Below are 22505 nucleotides of genomic sequence, written 5' to 3'. Positions count from 1 at the left end.
TATATCTAAAAAAACTCCCACCAAATATTGATTTTTTGCTGAAGGCCATTCGAAATATCAGTTGTAAAATACTCAGACTGTCCATAGTTCCCATCCCTCTACGGAAACCAAATTGTGATTTAGCCAGGATATTACGATTCTCTAAGATCCACTCCAGACGGTTTTTGATTAAATGTTCCATAATTTTTGCCAGGACCGAAGAGAGTGCTACAGGGCGATAAGAAGATGGATCATTAGGATCTTTACCGGGTTTGAGTAAGGGGATGACAATTTGAGTTTCCACGCTTCTGGTACCACTTCCGCCGTGATAAGATCAAGTTTATTAATTTCAAAAAGTACATTTTAGTCTCACGTGATGCATTTATCAAAAACGAATAAGGGATACCGTCAATTCCCGGCGCAGAATCTTTAAGGTTATCTAAGGCACATAAAAGCTCGGGGAAGGAGAAAGGTTCATCCATACTATCCAAAGCAGGATGGGATTGAGAATTTGGAGCAGGGAATAAGTCTTCAGCTGGTACAAAGGGAGGTGACAATCTGTCCATAAAGGCTGGCAACCATGAATCAGTGGAGTTGGATGCTGCATTAGAATCGGAATTCATACCGCGTCGAAAAGCTTTTATTCTCTTCCAAACCAGAGACACGGGAGATCTAGGAGACAGTGATTCACAGAATTTAGTCCAACCCTGTGATTTCTTTTTTGAGAGCAATCTCTTTGATTTAGCTAGGGTCTTCTTGAAGGATATGTAGTTGTCCATGGTGAGATTAGCAGAATATGTTAATTCAGCACGATTACGTTCATGAATGGCTTTAGTACATTCTGAATCCCACCATGGAGGCGAGGAAATTTTATGCCGGGCTGTATTTTTAAGAGGGATGGCTAGGTCAGCAGCTTTAATGAGTAGGTCTACAAACTTAGGGTATACTTCGAGAAGGTTATCACCGTCAGGTTCATCCAAGCTGCTGATCTCATCATCTAGGCTTCGGGAAAATTTGCCCCAGTCGGCCTGGGCGGTTCTGTATTTTAAGAGGGGAGGAGAAATTGAAGGCGAGGGGTATGAATTTATGATAGTGGAGAGTATAGGAAAGTGGTCGCTGCCGAACGAACGATCTAATACCTTCCAATTAAAGGAGGATATTAAATTTGAAGAGACAAGGGTCAGGTCTAATGCACTAGAATTTTGAAGGGGTGAAGTCCTTCTTGTGGGAGAGCCATCATTTAAAACGCAAAGATTCAAATCATCAAGCATGTCTAACAAAGCAGCAGAGTTTGAATCACAAGTGGGAGAGCCCCATAAGGTATGTTTACAGTTGAAATCTCCTAGAATAATATAAGGACCTGAAATATTTGAGAGGATAGTATTAAGTTCTGATAATAAAGCTAAAGTTGGATGAGGAATGTAGACTGAAATAAATGAAAGATTTAGTAACCTTACTGCAATGATATTAATACCAGGGCTGTGGTTAGGGATAGAAATAAGGTTATACATAAAAGATCTATTAACAAGGAGAGCGCAACCTGCGTACCCGTCGCTTCTGTCGTCTCGTAGACATGAGTAACCCGGAATCCTAAAGGTGGACTCTGGTTTTAACCATGTCTCAGCGATGGCAAAAGCCACTGGTTTAAATTTGTTTAATAGATGAATTAGATCCGGTTTTTTATTTCTAACACTCTGTATGTTCCACTGCAAGATATTCTGATCCATTAGCGTTAGAAGTAATAAGAGGAAGAATTGTTTGTAGCTGGGACAAGACATTGTTCGGTAAGACATCGCCAAACTTGCGAACCATATTAACTAGGAGTCCAGTTAGGAGCTCCAACAAATTGTCATTTGGGGTTGTAGAACTAGGGGGATTAGTCAGTGCACACCCATTGGGCATGACTGAAGGGGGTTCACGAATTATTTGTTGATGAGCCTGTCTATCATACATTTTTTCAGAACGTGCTTGGCGAGTTTGCCTTCGTTCGGTGAAAATTGTTTTTTTATATGATTTCTGTGATGGGGAATCTTCTATATAATTTGGGGTGGGTGCCCTGGACTGGACTGGAGAGGGGGAGTGGTGATTGGGGAATGGAAGAGGCTGGGGTGTATCAAACGGTTTTTGGAATACATCCGCATACCTTGTCCTAACGGGGCGGAACCGCTGAGCTGCTTCAAGATATCCAATATTTTCTTCAGACATAACTAGTTTTATAGCCTTTTGACGGCTATGTTCAGGACACTTTGGATCTGTAGCTTTATGAGGCCCAGAGCAGAATAAACAACTTATTTTGTTTGGTGGCACTGTGCAAGATTCACCTGTGTGTTGTTGGGAGCAGTTGTAACAACATGGCTTAGACCTACATTTTGCTGCTATGTGGCCAAATTTACAGCAGTTTCTGCATTGTATGGTTGGGAGGTCATAGGTAGCAACTGGTATAGATGTGTTGAAAATATATATTTTCTCTGGAAGTGATTGAGAGTGAAAAGTGAGAACTACTGTGTTTGAGGGGATCCATTCTGGGGCTTGTCCTTCCCTACGCACTTTTCTGAACAATCTGCGCGCTTTAATTATCTGACCAGTTGAGCAACCAAAGCTTGAAGGGAAATCAATACCTGAGACCAATTCCTCAAGTGACCACTCAGTCGGGATGTTTTTCACTACACCCATCCTAGATACTTGATACCGTGGGATAGACGCAGTTAATTTGTTTTTTTGTATAAACTCAGAATCGGAAAAACAATTTGCCTCATTTGCTGATTTGAAACTAATGGCAATTTTATTACGACCCATGGCTTTTATTGAACCTTCCAAAATACCTTTAATATTGTTTTTATGTAGAAGCTGAGCTAGTTTCAGGACGCGCAATGTTAAACCAGCTGAGGGGTCTGGCTCCGTCCTACTGATGTGAACCACAAAGGGTCCCTTGTCTGCATCTGAATATTTCAAGGGCGGATCGTCTGCGCTATAACCGGGAGTGACATACATATTTTGAATAGAATCCCCAGGAGATTGAGTTTTTTTCGGAGACTCGGATATGCTAACAATACCACCATCAAGCATTGCACTTCGCTTTCTATTTGTACTTTGTACATCCCCAATTTGCATTTGTGAAGCTTGAGTGAGAGGTAGAAATGAGCCATCGTATGAGTCTTGTGATGACATACCCTCATTTGTGATAAACGACAACGAGCCTCCCTTATCGGGAGGATCTTTGTCACTCATGCTAAAAAATCCCAAATACTTACGTGTAAAACCACCTGGATGATAAAATTGTTATAAACCGACACCAATGTTAGTAAAAACTACCCAGGTATTGAACCGAGATCACTATTCTTAGAGATTACACCGGGGCACGTGTGTACACCAACGAATCAACGAGCGGAATCCAAAAATTCGTCATTTCCGCGAGTTTTACATTGTGACAGTGACAATGACGTTGTCGCGGTTGACGGTCATCGACCGTTCGAGACATATTTTAAAACTTCCGAGTTGTATTTAAAGCATGTGCCACACGGTCCAAATTTTGATTGTGTTATTCGCTAGGTGGCAGCACTATACAAAATGGCTGTTTTGAAGGTGATGAGAACTCAGAATTTTACCAATTTTTACCAATTGCCAAAATGGCAAAAACGGAACCCTTATAAATAGTTTCGCCATGTCTGTCTGTCTGTCTGTCTGTCTGTCCGTCCGTCCGCGGCTTTGCACAGGGACTATCAAATGCTAGAAAGCTGTAATTTTGCACGGATATTAGTACATTACTGTAGAGGCCGGCAGGGCTACTACGAAACACGAAACTCGAAGTTCGTGTCGTGCAGTTCCTTTCACACTTACACTATTTAATACGAGAGCGAGAGGGATCGCACGACACGAACTTCGAATTTCGAGTTTCGTAGTAGCCCAGCGGGAGCAAGTAGATATAGACGGCCGAGCGTAGCGAGGCCGGATAGGGATGCGAGGCCGGCAACCCCAGGTTCCGGCCGAGGCTTGTATACTTAGTGCTTTTCTCAAACATTACATTAAATAAAATAAAAAAAAAAAACAAGAAATGAAGCTGGCGGGACGCTAGTGGCACGCAATCTTCTCCTTGCTTCGGGTTTTGTGATACGGGATGTTAATGATTCTCGGATATGATTAGCTGCTTTGATAATCCTTGTCAATTTGTTGATAATTGTCATATCATAATTATCAAAGATGGTTTCCTGTAAACGTGTGGATGGAATTAATTCATTAAGTATAATCTTATTGGGCCCCAACTTCTTACCAAGCAATTTAAACGATGCTACGAACGTTATCTAAGAAATTATATGACAATTCTACTGGAAGATGTACCACTCGCAATAAGAAATAACATGATATATGTACACAGGTACCAACATGATGGCTGCCCATTACTTCTTAAAGCTTGATAATGCAAAAAACGGAACCCTTATGGATTCTTCATGTCTGTCTGTCTGTCTGTCCGTCCGCATGTCACAGCCAATTTTTCGGAAACTATAAGAACTATACTGTTGGAACTTGGTAAGTAGATGTATTCTGTGAATCGCATTAAGATTTTCACACAAAAATAGAAAAAAAAACAATTAAGTAATTTTGGGGGTTCCCAGTACTTAGAACTCAACAATTTTTTTTTTCATCAAACCCACACGTGTCGGGTATCTTTGGATAGGTCTTCAAAAATGATATTGAGGTTTCTAATATATATTTTTTTCTAAACTGAATAGTTTTCGCGAGACACTTCGAAAGTGGTAAAATGTGTGTCCCCCCTGTAACTTCTAAAATAAGAGAATGATAAAACTAAAAAAAATATTATGATGTACAACACCATGCAAACTTCCACCGAAAAATGGTTTGAACGAGATCTAGTAAGTAGTTTTTTTTTAATACGTCATAAATCGTAAACCGCAATTTACCTTTCATTCAATGAATTCAAATAAAAAAAAAATGTACGGAACCCTCGGTGCGCGAGTCCGACTCGCATTTGCCCAGTTTTTATGCAACTGTATCGTAATAGGGGTCCTTAAAATACAAGTGTGGTTTTGTGAAACGAGGCGTAGCCGAGTTTCATATTAGGGTCACATGAGTGTTTTAAGGCCTAATTACGTACAGTTAATAAGCATACAATAAATCCACATATTAAATCCTTTATCATGTGTTCAAGAACTATTGAGAATGACCTGCATTAACGAGAACTAGGTATGTCTGCCCCACGAGCTGCGCCCGCGACGACCTGCGGACGTGAAGCACCAGTATTTTAATGATGTATGAATCTCATTACGATACATTGCCCTTAGTGTAAGTTTTCGGTTACAAAATACGTCTCGATCGCGTTCACGTTAAAATCTCAATTTGTATAGAAACACGAACATCGCAAACGTTCCGCTAGAGGCACTGTTTGTGTTTCCATATAAATTGAGATTTTAACGCGAACGCGATCGGGACGTATTTTGTAACCGAAAACTTACACTAGGGGTACAGATGGGTAATGAACATTACGATACTGCCGTGTTCATAATAGAATCCAATGTCGTAATGCTGGTCATTATCTATGGTTTTTGAACGCATAATAGAGGATTTACTATAGGTATGGGTGTAGATTAATGTTTTTTCATCACACTTGCTCGTACGCTGGTTCGTAACATCATCATGCTGGCTAACTTGCTTGTAACCCCGTGAATAAAACCCAAGGGCCTTTTTTGCTTACTAAGCCTGAATTTTTACAAAAATAATATTTTTTCTCTTACAAAAATACTATATATAATAAAATATAATATATTTGAATAAATACATTTTTGATGAAAACAAATTTTTGAGGCAAACAAGCTTGCGGGTCACCTGATGGTAAGTCATCACCGCCGCCCATGGACACCTACAGCATTATTAGGACTGCGGGTGAGTTGCCGGCCTAAAAGGGGTGCTAAAGGGGGGAGGCAGGAGGGGGCGGTGAAGGGAAGAGGGGAGTTGGGCCTCCGGATCTCCCACTCACCGTATGAAACACAGTAGCAAAACTACTATTTCACGCCGGTATTCTGTGGGAGTGTGGTACTAACCCGGTCGAGCCGGCCCATTCGTACTGCAGCCAGCAAGCGGTTACAGTAAGGCCACGTGAGAGTGGTATGTCGCACGGGCGGTACTGGAATTACGAGTATCGACTCATTAAAGTCAGTCTTCAAGTTCGGGCTTTTCTAATAGACTCTCGTTCGTAATTTATTATTTGCCGCCCTTAAGACACAATGTACTATTTTTTACAAAAAAATAAAGTGATTATTGTTAATTAAAACAAAATGGCTGCCGCCATTGTCAAAGTAGCCGAGTTCCGTCAGCCATACGGAATTCACAAATACTATAAATTTTCAACTGTCTGTAACGACTTTTCAAAATATTTACATTAAACGACCTTTTATTAACACAATAGTTTTCTATAAGGAGGTTTGGGGCCAGAAGACTAGCGACTGATGAGCGTATGGCTGTTTCATTGGTCTATAGGGCCCGCAGGCGGGGTGAGGGTGGGGTAGATTTCTGTAACGCATGCCGTAGGGCCCGCATTCGGGGAATCGTTTTCATTGGTTTTCACGTTGTATATCGATCGAGTTATCGACCAATGAAACTGAGCCATTCAAGAAATTAAGTCATCATCATCATCAGCTGGAAGACGTCCACTGCTGAACAAAGGCCTCTCCTTTAGAATGCCACAATGAACTCGCCACTCGCATCCACTGGTTGCCCGCAGTCCTCACGATGTTTTCAGTCCTGTCACGATCACTGCCAACGCTTCGTCTTAAGGGCATACGAACTAACCTAACCAACTTAGACGAGTTAAACAATCCTCGGGGATTAAGTTCCATCTCAAAAATAGCAGAACATCGGTTCTTATCGGTTACCGCTTATCGGTTATCAAACGTAGCTAAGAACCACCGCAAGCGCAAGGAAACTTGCTTTCACGTATAAAACTGTATCGGAATCAGTCCATCCGTTTGAGAGCTACAATTCCATAGAAAGATAAACAGACATTGTCGTCAAACTTATAATAATAATAAAAAAACTTAGCCGTTATAATTTTCCTTCTAAGTTTGATATATTTACTACCATTCTGATTTTTTCCACCCACCGGTTTAGATTTTAGACGGAGACGCTCGATTTTAATGTAAATTTGCACTTTTACACTTATGTGATGATGCGACATGGCCAAAACTGAAAGCCGATGAAAAATTGGGATGTTGATGTGTGATGTATTTTTTTTCTTTAATTGTATAATATAGTTTTTAAGTATTTTATTTCTAATTATATTTTTATGAAAAAATGACTTTCTGCCAAGTTTCTTGCGGCGCATTCTTCTTGGCAATGATGGTCTTTCCGAAAGCGCTGGTAGTTTAAAAAAATGACGTGTAAAAGTGTCCATTGCGGCCTATTTACTGAATAAATCATTTGAATTTGAATTTTGAATTTGAAAACTTAACTTTAAACTTAACTTTGTAAAGTTTAATATATCGCAAACAAATCACTGAACCAAAAACTCGTCTTAGCAACCCCCTAATGGTAGAAGACCTACCCAACGATACCCCCCACTATAGGGTTAGTCGAGAAAAAAAAATCACCCCCACTTTAACGTCTATCAGAGGTAAACTACCCTAAAAAATGAATTTTATTTTATTTTATTTTACCACTTTGTCGGCGTGACTGATATCATATGTATATTCATGCCAAATTACAGCTTTCTAGTACTAACGGTCTCTGAGCTTATTCGCGGACAGACAGACAAACAGACGAACAGACATGGCGAAACTACACGGGTTCCTAGTTGACTACTGAACCCTAAAAACTCTTGACATTGATTTACAAAGTTGTGTATCTCAAAAACGGCTCCACCAATTTTTATCAAACATTGCTAAGAAACACCACAACGAAACTCGCTGTCACATGAAAGAACTCGTACCCGTACCTATCGAAATCGTTCCATCCGTTTGAGAGATGTACAATGCCACAAACAGAGATATTGGCATCAAACTTTAACACCCCTCTTTTTGCGCCGGTTATACTTAATATAACATAATATATAAATCGCTGCCGTCGCGGCCCACACTCTATTGTGCTCACACGAAGCATATTGTAGAAAAAAACAACAAATTAAATACTTAATTGTTAATTACTAGATAAGTACGTCATTTAGCATAGAAAGACTAATATTGACGCAGCTTGTTTCGCCGCCAATAGAGGTATATAAAAGAGGGAGCTAGACAGTCGAACACATAGTTCCACCATGCGGTTGTCAATAGCTCTTTTGGGCTTAGTGGTGAGTTTACCATTTATTCTAAGTCAAATTTCACTCTCTGATAAGTCCCTGTTACCTTAACTAACAAATATTTAACACCATTTCAGTTTAACCTTAAAAAACCGGTCAAGAGCGTGTCGGTCACGCCCAAAATGGTTCTCTATCGTTTGCCCGCATTTCATATGCCCGAATGTATTGTTTTTTACAATTTTCATTTGCCATAAAGTAATTTATTTCTGAAATAGTAATTTCTTCAGAGTTGAGATTAAACTAACCTAACCTAACCTACTGCATTCTATATGATGGCATTTAAAAAAATCTTGAAAACAGCACGGTTTTATATATTTTATGGCAAAAGTTGGTACGGCAAGTGAAATTCGGACAAATTGAATTCGGGAAAGTAAAGTTAAACGATATTTTAAACTGTAGGCTGCTATGTACTCTTACACTACTAATAATTCTCAAGCAATTTTAGCCGTTATAATTTTCCTTGTAAATTTGATGTATTTACTACCATCCTGAATTTTTTCGAATTTTTCTACTCATCAGTTTAGATTTTAGAGGAGGGGGGGGGGGACGCTCGGTTTTAATGAATGCGATTTTGCTCACTGATTTCTAGCAGCAAAACCTGCCTGTTTGAGGAGCTGAGGTGAAAAAGTTTTTTTATTGCTTTTAAATTATGATATATGAAAAATAGCAAAGTTATTTTATATTAATGAAATGAAATGAAAGAAATGAAATATTTTATTGCAAGACCACAGTTAACAAGTTAATATATAACTACACTATGATCTGCCGCATAGGCATGCAAATTTTAACATATTAATATGAGCTACAAAATCTATAAAAAAATATTAAACAATATGTAGATACCTACATTTAAACAATTAAACAATAAAAAGAAAAACTCAACACATTTACATAAACATATAACTTAGTAGTTGCATATATAGGTATCTTTACTATCTATCAGGTATCTTTTATTTTTAATTATACTTAATTGCGCAAAGTTTGTAAGTCTATATGTTTGTTTGTAGCCTACCTACGTCTTAACCGTTGGACCAATTTAGGTAAAATTTGGTATACAGATAGTACAAGTCCCGGAGAAGGACATAGAATAAGTGGTATACTACTTTTTAGCAATGTAACGTTTGGCAACCTGTTTCATTTCGCAAACTCTAAAACTGTAAATATTTCAGGATTTATTTCAAGACCTACTTGTAGAGCCCGTTAGGTTAGGTTAGTTTCATAAAAATCCTGAATTATTTACAGTTTCAGAAATATTAAACAGTTGGGAAATGAAAAGTTGCGAAATGAAACAGGTTGCCAAACGTTATTCGCCTAAACATAAGTAAGCCAGAATAGGTTTTATTCCGGAAAATTGTAAAGTTCCCGCGGGATAGCGATAAACGAATTCTACGTGAACAGAGTCGCGGGCAGCAGTTAGTGAATAACTGAAACTACTAATATTAACGTCTAACTAATATTATAAATGCGAAAGTGTGTGCGTTTGTGTGTTTGTTTGTATGTTTGTCCGTCTTTCGCGTAGAAACGGAGCGACGGATCGACGTGATTTTTTGTATCGAGATAGTTTATGGGCCAGAGAGTGACATAGGCTACTTTTCACAGTTCCCGAGGGAACAGCGCGCGATAACCAAATTCCACGCGGGCGAAGCCGCGGGCAAAAGCTAGTTAGAATTAAGTTTAGACCGTATACTAAAAAAAATAATTTACTAAATGCCTTCCTAAAGCGTGCCTATCTTCCTCCTGTCCATTCCTATATTGAACAGACAGTAATTAGAAAGAAAATGAACACTTACTTCGGCGATTTTTTATCCCCCGACACAAAAGAGGAGTTTTATAAGTTTGACCGCTATGTGTGTCTCTCTGTGACACCGTAGAGCTCTTAAACGGGTGGACCGATTTGAATTAGTTTTTTTTTAAAAACAGGTTCTCTAGCAATGGTTCTTAGACATCTTTCATCAAAATTGGTTCATCAAAGTTCCTGAACTAATGTTGTTCAGTTTGACGAGGACGATCTATGTTTTTATTTTTTGCTCGTATGACAGTCCACACCCGGTTTAGGCTAGTTTTGCTATATAAATATTCTTTTTCATTTTTTTTTCTATGAACGACGTAACAAAATCTTATCCAGATTTTGTATGTATGTGTGTAAACTCTTTGTTGTACAAAAGAAAAGAAACAAAACACAATTGACAAACTTTGAGATACTTGTATAAAGGCGGACTTATCCCTTTAAGGGATCTCTACCAGTCAACCTTTGAGTTAGGGTTCGACAAAGAGCGAGTTTAAGAGTCAAAATAGTGGAAGCTACTATACAGTCTTTTAAACAATATAATACATAAACTTCAATGTAATATAAATAAGTCAATAAACTACTAATATATATATGTAATTTTCATGTTTTTTTTTATTTATTTCAGGCTCTGGCGGCCGTCAGCGGTCTGCCACGTAAGTATAAATACTTTTTTTATGCCTAATTAATAAATTAATCATCAGATTGAGAAAATAGAACTAAATTAAACATTTAAAAATACGTATCTATTTTTATGGGCGGATGGTGATCTCTTACCATCAGGAGATCCACTTGCTCGTTTGCCACCCAGTCGAATAAAAAAAAAATCTCGGTCACGAAATGATTCTAAACCAACATAAAGCCACCCTCGCGGACGGCGCTAGTGTTCCTTTGGGGCCATCAGGACCGCGTACATTTACATACGGTGGCTCATTTAGATCGGTCAGTACTTATAGGAAAGTCTGAAACTACAAGCATAAGAAATACGAAGATCTGTTCTTAGGAACCATGCCATCGATTTTAGTGACAAGAAAAACTGCATTTATACATAAAAAAAAACTTGTATTCAGCTCGGGAATCGAAACCGGTCGTTTTGAAAAATAAAATTATATTATAGGTACGAGTAGAAACCATGTGTCATAGTAGCATTGATTGCTTCTTTTGACCTACACTACCGATATCCAAATAGAAATAATGTGTGTTTTGTTTTTCAAAACGACCCGGTTCGATTCCCGAACTGATTTAAAGATTTTTTTATAATGTATGAATGCAGTATGCCTAATTTTTACTAAAATCGATGACACAGTTCCTAAATAAACAGATCTTCGTTCGTAGATTTGAAGTTGAAATAAAAAATATCAAAAGACTCCAAAAAGTAATTTTAAGATCTTCGCATGTCTTATACTTTTAGACTTTCCCGTACTGATCAATCTAAATGTGTCACCCTGTATAAAGTAAAAACAACAAGCTTTAAGACTGACTCACTTAAAATACCTAAAAACAAACCAATATTGCACTCTTCCCAAAATATTGGATGGCATAACCTACTTTTCTGATAGCAGTTCGTTTCTGTGCTGTGGAGGAAGCAGTTCTAACCTAACCTAGTTTTCTGGTAGCGTTGGTTACTGTGGTTGGTTTGTGTGCGAAGTGTTATTTTGAACAAACATTTTTTTTGATTATAACATTAGCCAAAAGAAAACGTTTGCATTAAGCAAAAATGTTTATTAAAAACAAATGTTTATTAAAAACATTTGACATACTTAATAAAACTTGTCAATGTAAAATTATGCCAAATGAATAAAATGCGAAATGTTAATATGCCAAAGATTCGTTTGGTAAATGAAACTACTGCGATAAGTTTTTTGCGAAGTGAAATTTGGCGAAAAATATTTTGCCGAAACGACAGTCCAAGTTTTTAATGTAATTTAGTAGGGTGATTTTAATCACATGATGAAAATTACTTTCAAAACACCGCGTGATCTGATCATGTCCCTTCAACCCTCTATGCTTGCAGAACCCAGGGCCGACTTGACTAAACAGGTCAAAGAGCAGGAAACTACCGACGCTTCAGCTCGTCATCATCCTCCACTAAAAGAGAGGTAAATAAAACTTATTTTCACTTCTCATGCTCTTATGCCGTCTTGCAGGAAAATATAAATCTAGATTTAGTAGTTAATCCAGGCTTAAGCTTGACAGCACCATACAATTTGACACTACTAAACTGAGCTTAACGTTAACTCGAGATTTATGCCTTAAAATGTTATTTTAGTCTCTGCATATCGGAATTCAATTCAATTCAATTCAAGTTCTTTATTTCGGACAAACAGAGTATCCATAGTGTTAGTAATTAAGCAAAAACAAAACAAAAGATAATACATTTTAAACTTATTCTAGTATTAGTATTTAAGGACATATATTTATTATTATTATACTAGCTATGTTACAAACTGCGCCACACTCTTTATCTGCTCAGTCCAATATTTTAAGATCGGACAATCAAATCTGGCAGCAATTTCCTTCAGAATGCTGTTGGGACTTCGTCTCACAAGGCTTAGTAATGAGACTATATTTTTCCGTATTAAAGTCTAACCAAAACCTAACCTAAACTATCCGTGCGAGCTGCCATAAACATGCCCGATGCCCGATGGAATTAAAAAGCTCCTTTTTATTCTATATGGATTAAAGTACTTAGTTTTTTTTTATTTACGTTGGAAACCCCTAAACAGCCAACACGGTGTTTGTGAATGGCGGATTTTTAGGGCGTGGAAATAACCTCAAAATGACATCTGTGCAAAAATATTAAACATAAAGTACAGTTTAATTTCGGGAAACATAATTAATGATTACTAATATGAATCTATTCAATTACATTACGGATTCATTCATTTTATTGTGCTTAGGTAGTTAAATTAGCTTTTAAAGCGTCACTTCATAAACAATAAAAGAAAAGAAAACGCGCTACCAATTTTTTTGCTATTTGAATTTTGAACATATAGTCTGTCCATTAGTCGAGCGTACGTTTTAAAAAGTTGTGATTTTGAACAGAACATTGTTTTTTTTCTCGCATTCAAAGTGAAAAGTAGAATGTTTAACGCGAGACTAAACAACCGTAATGCCACTCGAACTATAACTACCCTCGCTCTGCTCGGGTGGCTAAACATCTCGTGTCACTATGACTTGTTTTAGTCCCTTGTTGAACAATTTACTATTATCTAGGTATGATTTAGGAGTGAGTTCAGTCCATCGTTGGTTTTCCCTCATTCACATTGGATCGACGAATGGATTTAAAACACCCTTGACTACAAGAGAGATTGAAGAGCTCATATTTTATTTTTTTATTTATTAAAATTACATTTGTACACTAACAGCTAAAGCTAAACCAGCACAAACTTTCAATATACCTAGTGCCATCCACGAAGACGCGTGATTTTGTCAAAATTAGACATAAGTCCTCGAGTGGCGACCAGGTGGACTGACGACATCGTGAGAGTTGCGGGAAACCGGTGGATGCAAGTGGCGAGTTGTTGTTCACGGAGGCCTTTGTCCAGCTGATGATGATGATGATGAGACATTAATGTGATTGTAATAAGAACCACGGCACGCGTCATCGTGAATGACTGCCTATTTTTGAGAATGCTAGCTATTTTTGAGATATTGAACTTTGAAGTGACAAAGCCGGGGTTTTCCAACTTTTTAATGATTAGGTTATAATACCATCGCTAGAATACCTGCTTTCAAATTTATAGAATCCGCATTCAAATCGGTCCACCCGTTTAACAGCTACGTTGCAACAGACAGACACACATAGCGGTCAAACTTATAACACCCCATACCGGGTGTGGCCTGTAGTACGAGCAAAAAATTAAAATTAAAACATAGATCGTTAAAGGAGTCTCTGAATTTTCCTTTTCCAAATTAAGTATTGCTATCAATGTTCGCCATCCTAGGACACAACTGACGTCGCCTGTCACGCTACAAACATCAAGCATTTCGCTTTACATTGCTTCTTCGAATAAACTTAAAAGTGCAATAAAAATTAAAAAAAAAACTATTTATTTTTAAGAGTCGAGTGTTTGTAAGAGTTGATTTATTTAGAATGATTTTTTGTTTTATATTAAATCGTCTAAATCTAGCATTAATACGAAGTTAATATCTTATAATTTCATTAAGTATAACGTTCGATTAGTATAACAGTTGTTTTATGTACTTTCATAAGAAATAACATGTTTATGGGCTAAATTCATATTATATAACATACATAAATTATACCGCTTATAATACGTAATAACATTAACATATTATTATATAACATTAATATGATATAATATCAAGTGATATAAATTTTAAAACCAGAAAATTAGGTGTTTAACACCCTTTAATTTTTGTATTGCAAAGTTTTACATCAAAATTTGTGCGAGCGAGCGAAGCGAGCGGGCATGACGGTTCGGAGCAGAAGCGATTTGGATAGTTTAGGTTCAGAAGGCTAAGGCGGGAGCGAAGCGGAGCGTAGCTGCCACCTTAGCCTTCGATGTCAGGTTTTTTTTTTATAGCAGGGAAGAAACCGTAGTAGTGAATTTTTTTTGAGCGTTATGTTTTCCGTTGTAAGATTAAATGAATGTTATATGCTTTGATTGTTAGAGGTTGCGAATATTATATAATTTGATCGTTATACTCAATGTATTTATGTCCACAGCTCATTATATATGAGAGAGAGAGAGAGAGAGAGAAACATTTATCAAATAATTTTTTTTTTTATTATTTTAAATATTTCATATATTTTTTTTTATTATTTTAAATATATTTTTTTTATAATGAAATTATATATTTTATCATTATACGTTATGAGCGTATAGCAAACGTATGTTAGATTTAAAAAAATACAGAAAGTGAAGTTTTATGTAATGAATATTATATGTTTTGTTTTTATATATTCTATTACTTACCCGCTTAAAATACGCAAACGGTGTGGAATCGCAGTGACATGCCGTAAACGTCACTTTTGTTCCGTAAAGACCTGAAGTTTACGACACGTCACGGCGATTCCATATTTTAAGCAGCGGTGTGGAGAGCATGTGTTAAAACGGTGCCCATACGGCACGTCACTGTTTTTAAGCAGCGGTTTGGTCGCACCTTTATTTATCCACGTGTTCATACTAGTTGCATAGAAAAGTGGAATAACAAAATTATAGGGTGTTGAAAATAGCCTGAATTGCTTCGAGAAAAGTATGGTACGGCCGTGCCTTTGTGTTTGTTTTGCTCGACTTGGCGGGGGCACTACCGTGTCCCCAGATACTTATGTGAGGGCACCGACTGGCCCCACGAGGCCCTAAGTTAGATCGGGAACTTCAAAATACCATCAAATCAAAATGCTTCTCAGGTGTATTTAGGTAGTTTGAATTCCGAAAAAAATGCAAGCTTGTGCTTAACGGTCTTCTACTTAGGAGGCCACACTTAGGCTACAATATTATTTTTTGTCGACCCTCGGTCCCAAAAGTTCAAGAATAGTAAATTGTACAACAAGAGCATAAAACGAGCCATTTTACCCAAGACGTTCATATAGTCACCCGAGCCGGTACGGCGACGGTGGATAGACACGTCGAGGGGAAAATGGATTTAATGCTCGAGTTTTACACTCTGCTTTTCACTTCGATGGCGAGGAAATGAAATAGCAACAGTGAAAACAATTGTTCACTCACTACGTAAATTTTATTTTTCATGCGTTACTATATAATTATATTTTTTTTAGTTTTAGTGATTTATTTTGATTGATTTTTAGTTTTATATAAATAAAAATGTATTAAAAAATATAAAGGAACTTCTTTGTTTGTGGCTGTTGACACCTTGGTCTTAGACAAAGATTTTATTTTCTGCGCTAGTGCATAAATAGTTATTTGTGTCACAAGGGAGCAAAATGGTGTATTTACGGCGAGGGCATACATTGAATCCAGAATGTAGCGAAGGATTCTACAATAGAATCCTGAGCGTAATGAGGGATTCAAGTGTTAACGCCCAAGATGAAAATAATTTTGCTCCCGAGTGGCTCATACAGCTTTTCACACCAAGCATTAAAAACTTGAAAAAAAAATCTAAATATTATATTAAAGAACAACCAGCATAGAAAATGGCGTGGCTTTACAATTATCAACTTCAAAAAATGGCATTTGCAGTAAAACACTTAGAAAAGCCTTGAACAGAAAAGTTACACTTTGCTCCCTCTCGTCAGGGAGGAAAAGTTCCTTTTCTGAAGGAGAGGTGTGAAAAAGTCATTTTATGTCGCCTAGATCCGAACGTTTTCTTTCTGTCTTTATGTGTCCACAAATACAATAAAATTTACACAATTTCACACAAACAAACCATAAAAAAATCCTACTAATATTATAAATGTGAAAGTTTGTGAGTGAGTGAGTATGTTTGTTACTTCTTCACGCTGAAACGGCTGGACGGATTTAGATAAAATTTGGCGAAAAGTTAGTATATAACCTGGATTAAAACAAAGAATACTTTTTATCCCGATTTTCCCACGGAATAGGGATAAAATCTCGAAATAACAACCGCTGGGCTTAGAGTCATGAAATTTGGTATGTAGGTAGCTGGACCTCTGAAATAACACATAGGCTACTTTTTATCCCGCTATTCCCACGGGATAGGGATAAAATCTTGAAATAATTACCGCTGGGCTTAGAGTCATGAAATTTGGTATGTAGGTAGCTGGACCTCTGGAATAACACATAGGCTACTTTTTATCCCGCTATTCCCACGGGATAGGGATAAAATCTTGAAATAATTACCGCTGGGCTTAGAGTCATGAAATTTGGTATGTAGGTAGCTGGACCTCTGGAATAACACATAAGCTACTTTTTATCCCGATACTCCCACGGGATAGAGATAAAATCTTGAAATAATAACCGCTGGGCTTAGAGTCATGAAATTTGGTATGTAGGTAGGTGCACGTCTGGAATAACACATAGTGACTTTTTGACCCGATATTCCCGCGGGATATCTAGGGATAAAATCTCGAAATAACAACCACTAAGCTGGGCTTAGAGCCATGAAATTTGGTATGTAGGTAGCTGGACCTCTGGAATAACACATAGGCTATTTTTTACCCCGATATTCCCACGGGATAGGGATAAAATCTTGAAATAATAACCGCTGAGCTTAGAATCATGAAATTTGGTATGTAGGTAGCTGGATGTCCAGAAAAACACATAGACGACTTTTTGACCCGATATTCCCACGGGATACCTAGGTATACAATGTCGAAATAACAACCGCTGGGCTTAAAGGCATGAAATTTGGTATGTAGGTAGCCGGACGTCTGGAATAACACATACGCTACTTTTTATCCCGATATTCCCACGGGATAGTTTTGTAACTAAGGGACCCCATATCATCATCCCAGCCTATATACGTCCCACTGCTGAGCACAGGCCTCCTCTCGGAATAAGAGGGCTTGGGCCGTAGTTCCCACGCGGGCCCAGTGCGGATTGGGAACTTCACACACACCATTTCAAAAGTAATTTCGCACATGAATTCCGAAAAATTTAGAGGTGCGAGCCGGGATTTGAACCCACGATCCTCTGCTTGAGAGGCCATAGGTCAAACCACTCGGCCACCACGGCATCATACATCATACATATACACAGTAAAAAAAAAATCACGTAAGTAGGTGGCAATGGCCTCAGGCTCAGCATAAGCTGCGAGCAAAAGAAACTTGCAGCGCTGACTAACAGCCTGCGCCCGTCCCACAGCGTTAAATTTAACTCTACGTATAGAGCCGGGTAAGGCTGCATTGTTGCTAGTATATTTCTGTTACTATCAAAAATAAACCAGCAACATACTTTTCAAGAACAGATAAAATAAAAACAAAAGTATGGATCTTGACTTGACTGTTAATTTAATATGACATTTTGTCAAAAGTTTCCAGTCAGTTACCATATTTGGTACAGCATGACGATAAAACTCAGTACCTTAATTATTTCACAGCGAAAACGTGTCTTCTGAAAGCGAGGAGGAACGCAATGCGAGCAGCAACAAGTCTTCCAAATCAAGTGAACAAGAAACGTCCGCAAGCAAAAGCAACAGATCTATCTCCAAGAAGAGGTCTGAGTTAAGTCGGGAAGAAGACGATCAAGAAGAAATGATTAAAAGACGATTGAGAAAGAAAACAGACCAGTCTGATGACGATTGCGACGAAGGCCCAGATGGACCAGGACGACCAGGCAAGCCAAGAAAACCAGGCAAACCAGGTAAACCAGAACAACCTAACCAGCCAGGGCAGCCAGGCAAACTAGGTCAACCAGGACAGCCAGGTCAACCAGAACAGCCACGACAACCAGGACAACCAGGACACCAAGGACAACCAGGTGGTCCAGGCAACCAGGACAGCCAGGACACCAAGGACAACCAGGTGGTCCAGGGAAACCAGGACAGCCAGGACACCAAGGACAACCAGGTGGTCCAGGCAAACCAGGACAGCCAGGACAGCCATGCCAACCAGGACAGCCAGGTCAACAAGAAGAACCAGACCAGCCAGATCAACCAGGTGGTCCAGGCAAACCAGGACAACCAGGACACCAAGGACAACCAGGTGGTCCAGGGAAACCAGGACAGCCAGGACACACCAGGACAACCAGGACAGCCAGGTCAACCAGAACAACCAGGACCAGCCAGACAACCAGGTGGTCCAGGAAAACCAGGACAACCAGGACACCAGGACAACCAGGTGGTCCAGGAAACCAGGACAGCCAGGACACCAGGACAACCAGGTGGCCAGGAAACCAGGAACAGCCAGGACACCAGGACAACCAGGTGGTCCAGGCAAACCAGGACAGCCAGGACACCAAGGACAACCAGGTGGTCCAGGGAAACCAGGACAGCCAGGACAGCCATGCCAACCAGGACAGCCAGGTCAACCAGAAGAACCAGACCAGCCAGATCAACCAGGTGGCCAGGCAACCAGGACAACCAGGACACCAGGACAACCAGGTGCCAGGGAAACCAGGACAGCCAGGACAACCAGGACAACCAGGTCAACCAGGAAACCAGGACAGCCAGGACACCAGGACAACCAGGTGGCCAGGCAACCAGGACAGCCAGGACACCAAGGACAACCAGGTGGTCCAGGCAAACCAGGACAGCCAGGACAGCCATGCCAACCAGGACAGCCAGGTCAACAAGAACAACCAGACCAGCCAGATCAACCAGGTGGTCCAGGCAAACCAGGACAACCAGGACACCAAGGACAACCAGGTGGCCAGGGAAACCAGGACAGCCAGGACACCAGGACAACCAGGTGGCCAGGGAAACCAGGACAGCCAGGACACCAGGACAACCAGGAGCCAGGGCAACCAGGACAGCCAGGACACCAGGACAACCAGGTGGCCAGGCAACCAGGACACCAGGACAACCAGGACAGCCAGGCAACCAGGACAGCCAGGACCAGGACAACCAGGAAAACCAGGACAGCCAGGACAACCAGGAAACCAGGCAAACCAGGACAACCAGGACAACCAGGACACCAGGTGGCCAGGCAACCAGGACAGCCAGGGCAGCCATGCCAACCAGGACAGCCAGGTCAACCAGAACCAGGACAGCCAGATCAACCAGGTGGCCAGGCAACCAGGACAACCAGGACACCAGGACAACCAGGTGGCCAGGGAAACCAGGACAGCCAGGACACCAACCAGGACAACCAGGTGGCCAGGGAAACCAGGACAGCCAGGAACCAGGACAACCAGGTCAACCAGGGCAACCAGGACAGCCAGGACACCAGGACAACCAGGTGCCAGGCAACCAGGACACCAGGACAACCAGGTGGCCAGGCAACCAGGACAGCCAGGACAGCCATGCCAACCAGGACAGCCAGGTCAACAAGAACCAGACCAGCCAGATCAACCAGGTGGTCCAGGCAAACCAGGACAACCAGGACACCAAGGACAACCAGGTGGTCCAGGCAAACCAGGACAGCCAGGACACCAGGACAACCAGGGGCCAGGGAAACCAGGACAGCCAGGACACCAGGACAACCAGGTGGCCAGGAAACCAGGACAGCCAGGACAACCAGGACAACCAGGTGCCAGGCAACCAGGACAGCCAGGACACCAGGACAACCAGGGGCCAGGCAACCAGGACAGCCAGGACAACCAGGACAACCAGGTGGCCAGGAAACCAGGACAGCCAGGACAACCAGGACAACCAGGTGCCAGGCAACCAGGACAGCCAGGACAACCAGACAACCAGGACAGCCAGGCAACCAGAACAACCAGACCAGCCAGACAACCAGGACAGCCAGGCAACCAGGACAACCAGGACACCAGGACAACCAGGTAACCAGGGCAACCAGGACAGCCAGGACACCAGGACAACCAGGTGCCAGGTCAACCAGGACAGCCAGGACACCAGGACAACCAGGTGGCCAGGGAAACCAGGACAGCCAGGAACCAGGACAACCAGGGGCCAGGCAACCAGGACAGCCAGGACAACCAGGACAACCAGGTGGCCAGGACAACCAGGACAGCCAGGACAACCAGCCAACCAGGACAGCCAGGTCAACAAGAAGAACCAGACCAGCCAGATCAACCAGGTGGTCCAGGCAAACCAGGACAACCAGGACACCAAGGACAACCAGGTGGTCCAGGCAAACCAGGACAGCCAGGACACCAAGGACAACCAGGTGGTCCAGGGAAACCAGGACAGCCAGGACACCAAGGACAACCAGGTGGTCCAGGCAAACCAGGACAGCCAGGACAACAAGGACAACCAGGTGGTCCAGGCAAACCAGGACAGCCAGGACAACCAGGACAACCAGGGGCCAGGACAACCAGGACAGCCAGGACAACCAGGACAACCAGGCAGCCAGGCAAACCAGGACAGCCAGGACAACCAGGACAACCAGGACAGCCAGGGACAACCAGGACAACCAGGACAGCCAGGACAACCAGGACAACCAGGACAGCCAGGACAGCCAGGACAACCAGGACAGCCAGGTCAACCAGAACAACCAGAGCAGCCAGGACAACCAGGTCAACCAGGGCAACCAGGACAACCAGGTCAACCAGGACAGCCAGGACAACCAGGACAGCCAGGACATCCAGGACAGCCAGGACAACCAGACCAGCCAGATCAACCAGGTGGTCCAGGCAAACCAGGACAACCAGGTCAACCAGGGCAACCAGGACAGCCAGATCAACCAGATCAACCTGGACAGCCCGGACAACCAGGTCAACCAGGAACTCCAGGAAAACCCGGAAAGGGAGGAAAGACAATTCACACGAGTGCGACTTCGAGCCAAGCTCAGAGAGAGCAGCGAGCCAGTAGTCAATCGAATTATGAAGCAATTGATGCTAATGGAAATTCCTTCCAGAAAAAATCGGAGCAACAACAAGTATCTTCTGAACAAGCTTCTTCATCTAGCTTTGATAAGGAGGAGTTCGATAGAGACGGCAGTTTTAAGAAATCCAGCCACAAACAGGCTTCTGTCGGCCAAGAAGCATCTTCGAGTGAAAGCAGCGAAATGCAAAAAAGCCAAGGAGGCGGCTCTGATGTTAGAAAGAGCTCCAGCAATCAAGAAGAATTCAGCTCCGGTGGTTCTAGTTCCAGCAGTGAGCAAGTCATGAAAGAGTCATCATCGGTTAATTCTGAGCAATCCTCATCTTCTGCGTCTGAAACAAGCTCAAGCGAAGCCGACTTGAGCTCAGACGAAAGAAGCCGTAGCAGTTTTTCTTCATCATCAAGTTCATCATCTAGCTTCTCATCTTCCTCATCCTCATCATCTGAGACATTGAGGAAGAATGTTGAAACATTTGAAATTTAATAATAGTACTTATTTTCTCTTAAAACTTCTTTATTACTTACTGATTTTGTGTGGCTTTTAATAAAACGAATAAATTCTGAAGTACTGAATAGCACTGTGTTTTATTATTAGAAAGAAAGAAAGAAATAACCTAACGACAAAAAAATCATTTTTAACAAGCTTTTGTTGACTTGCATTGTCAAAGGTCAACCGGGGCTATGTCGTCTACGGGGCTAATGCGTCCATTCCAATTATCATAAAAAAAACATCCTTTAGAACTACTCACGCCATTTTTTTAAAGGCTTTGGCACTAAAAGTACAAAAACTGATCACTAGATGTCGTGGCCGAGCTCTTTTTTTAAAGTAATCCGCCAACGAGGTCAACTAGATGCTATAGGCCTGAATATTTTTGTTCAACTAATTACCCTTAACTAAGGCTAGAATTTAGCGTACCTACAACATAATAATTAACTTTATTATGTGTGCTTTTATAAAATTATCTCGATTAAAATCATTCCAACCAATCCGCTCACACAATACCAGTAAAAGACGAATTCACCCCACCTGGGGTTATAAGTAGCGTCTAAAAATCCCAGCTTTTACAGAAACGTAATTTACACGTAGAAGTTATTAAAATGCCATAA

General features: G+C 40.8%; 1 protein-coding gene across 1 annotated transcript; it reads left to right on the top strand.

The window, feature by feature from the left end:
* The first annotated feature begins 8220 nt into the window (after positions 1-8220).
* LOC141444489 (uncharacterized) lies at positions 8221-21882 on the top strand. Its single transcript, XM_074110039.1, has 5 exons — positions 8221-8272; positions 10696-10723; positions 12082-12166; positions 18054-18379; positions 21227-21882. The coding sequence occupies exons 1-5, from the start codon at positions 8240-8242 to the stop codon at positions 21880-21882; spliced, it is 1128 nt and encodes a 375-aa protein (XP_073966140.1). The 5' UTR covers positions 8221-8239.
* The last annotated feature ends 623 nt before the right edge of the window (positions 21883-22505 follow it).

This window comes from Choristoneura fumiferana, chromosome 30 (assembly GCF_025370935.1).
Source record: "Choristoneura fumiferana chromosome 30, NRCan_CFum_1, whole genome shotgun sequence".
Classification (NCBI taxonomy): domain Eukaryota; kingdom Metazoa; phylum Arthropoda; class Insecta; order Lepidoptera; family Tortricidae; genus Choristoneura; species Choristoneura fumiferana.
The sequence above is the reverse complement of the archived record's forward strand: the minus strand, read 5'-3'. Positions and strand labels throughout refer to the sequence as shown.

Coding starts and splice junctions, on each gene's coding strand:
- LOC141444489 (XM_074110039.1), top strand. CDS start 8,240: ATGCGGTTGTCAATAGCTCTTTTGGGCTTAGTG. Junction 12,167..18,053: donor CATCCTCCACTAAAAGAGAG/GTAAATAAAACT, acceptor ATTATTTCACAG/CGAAAACGTGTCTTCTGAAA. Junction 18,380..21,226: donor AGGTCAACCAGGACAGCCAG/GTCAACCAGAAC, acceptor CAGGACAACCAG/GTCAACCAGGGCAACCAGGA.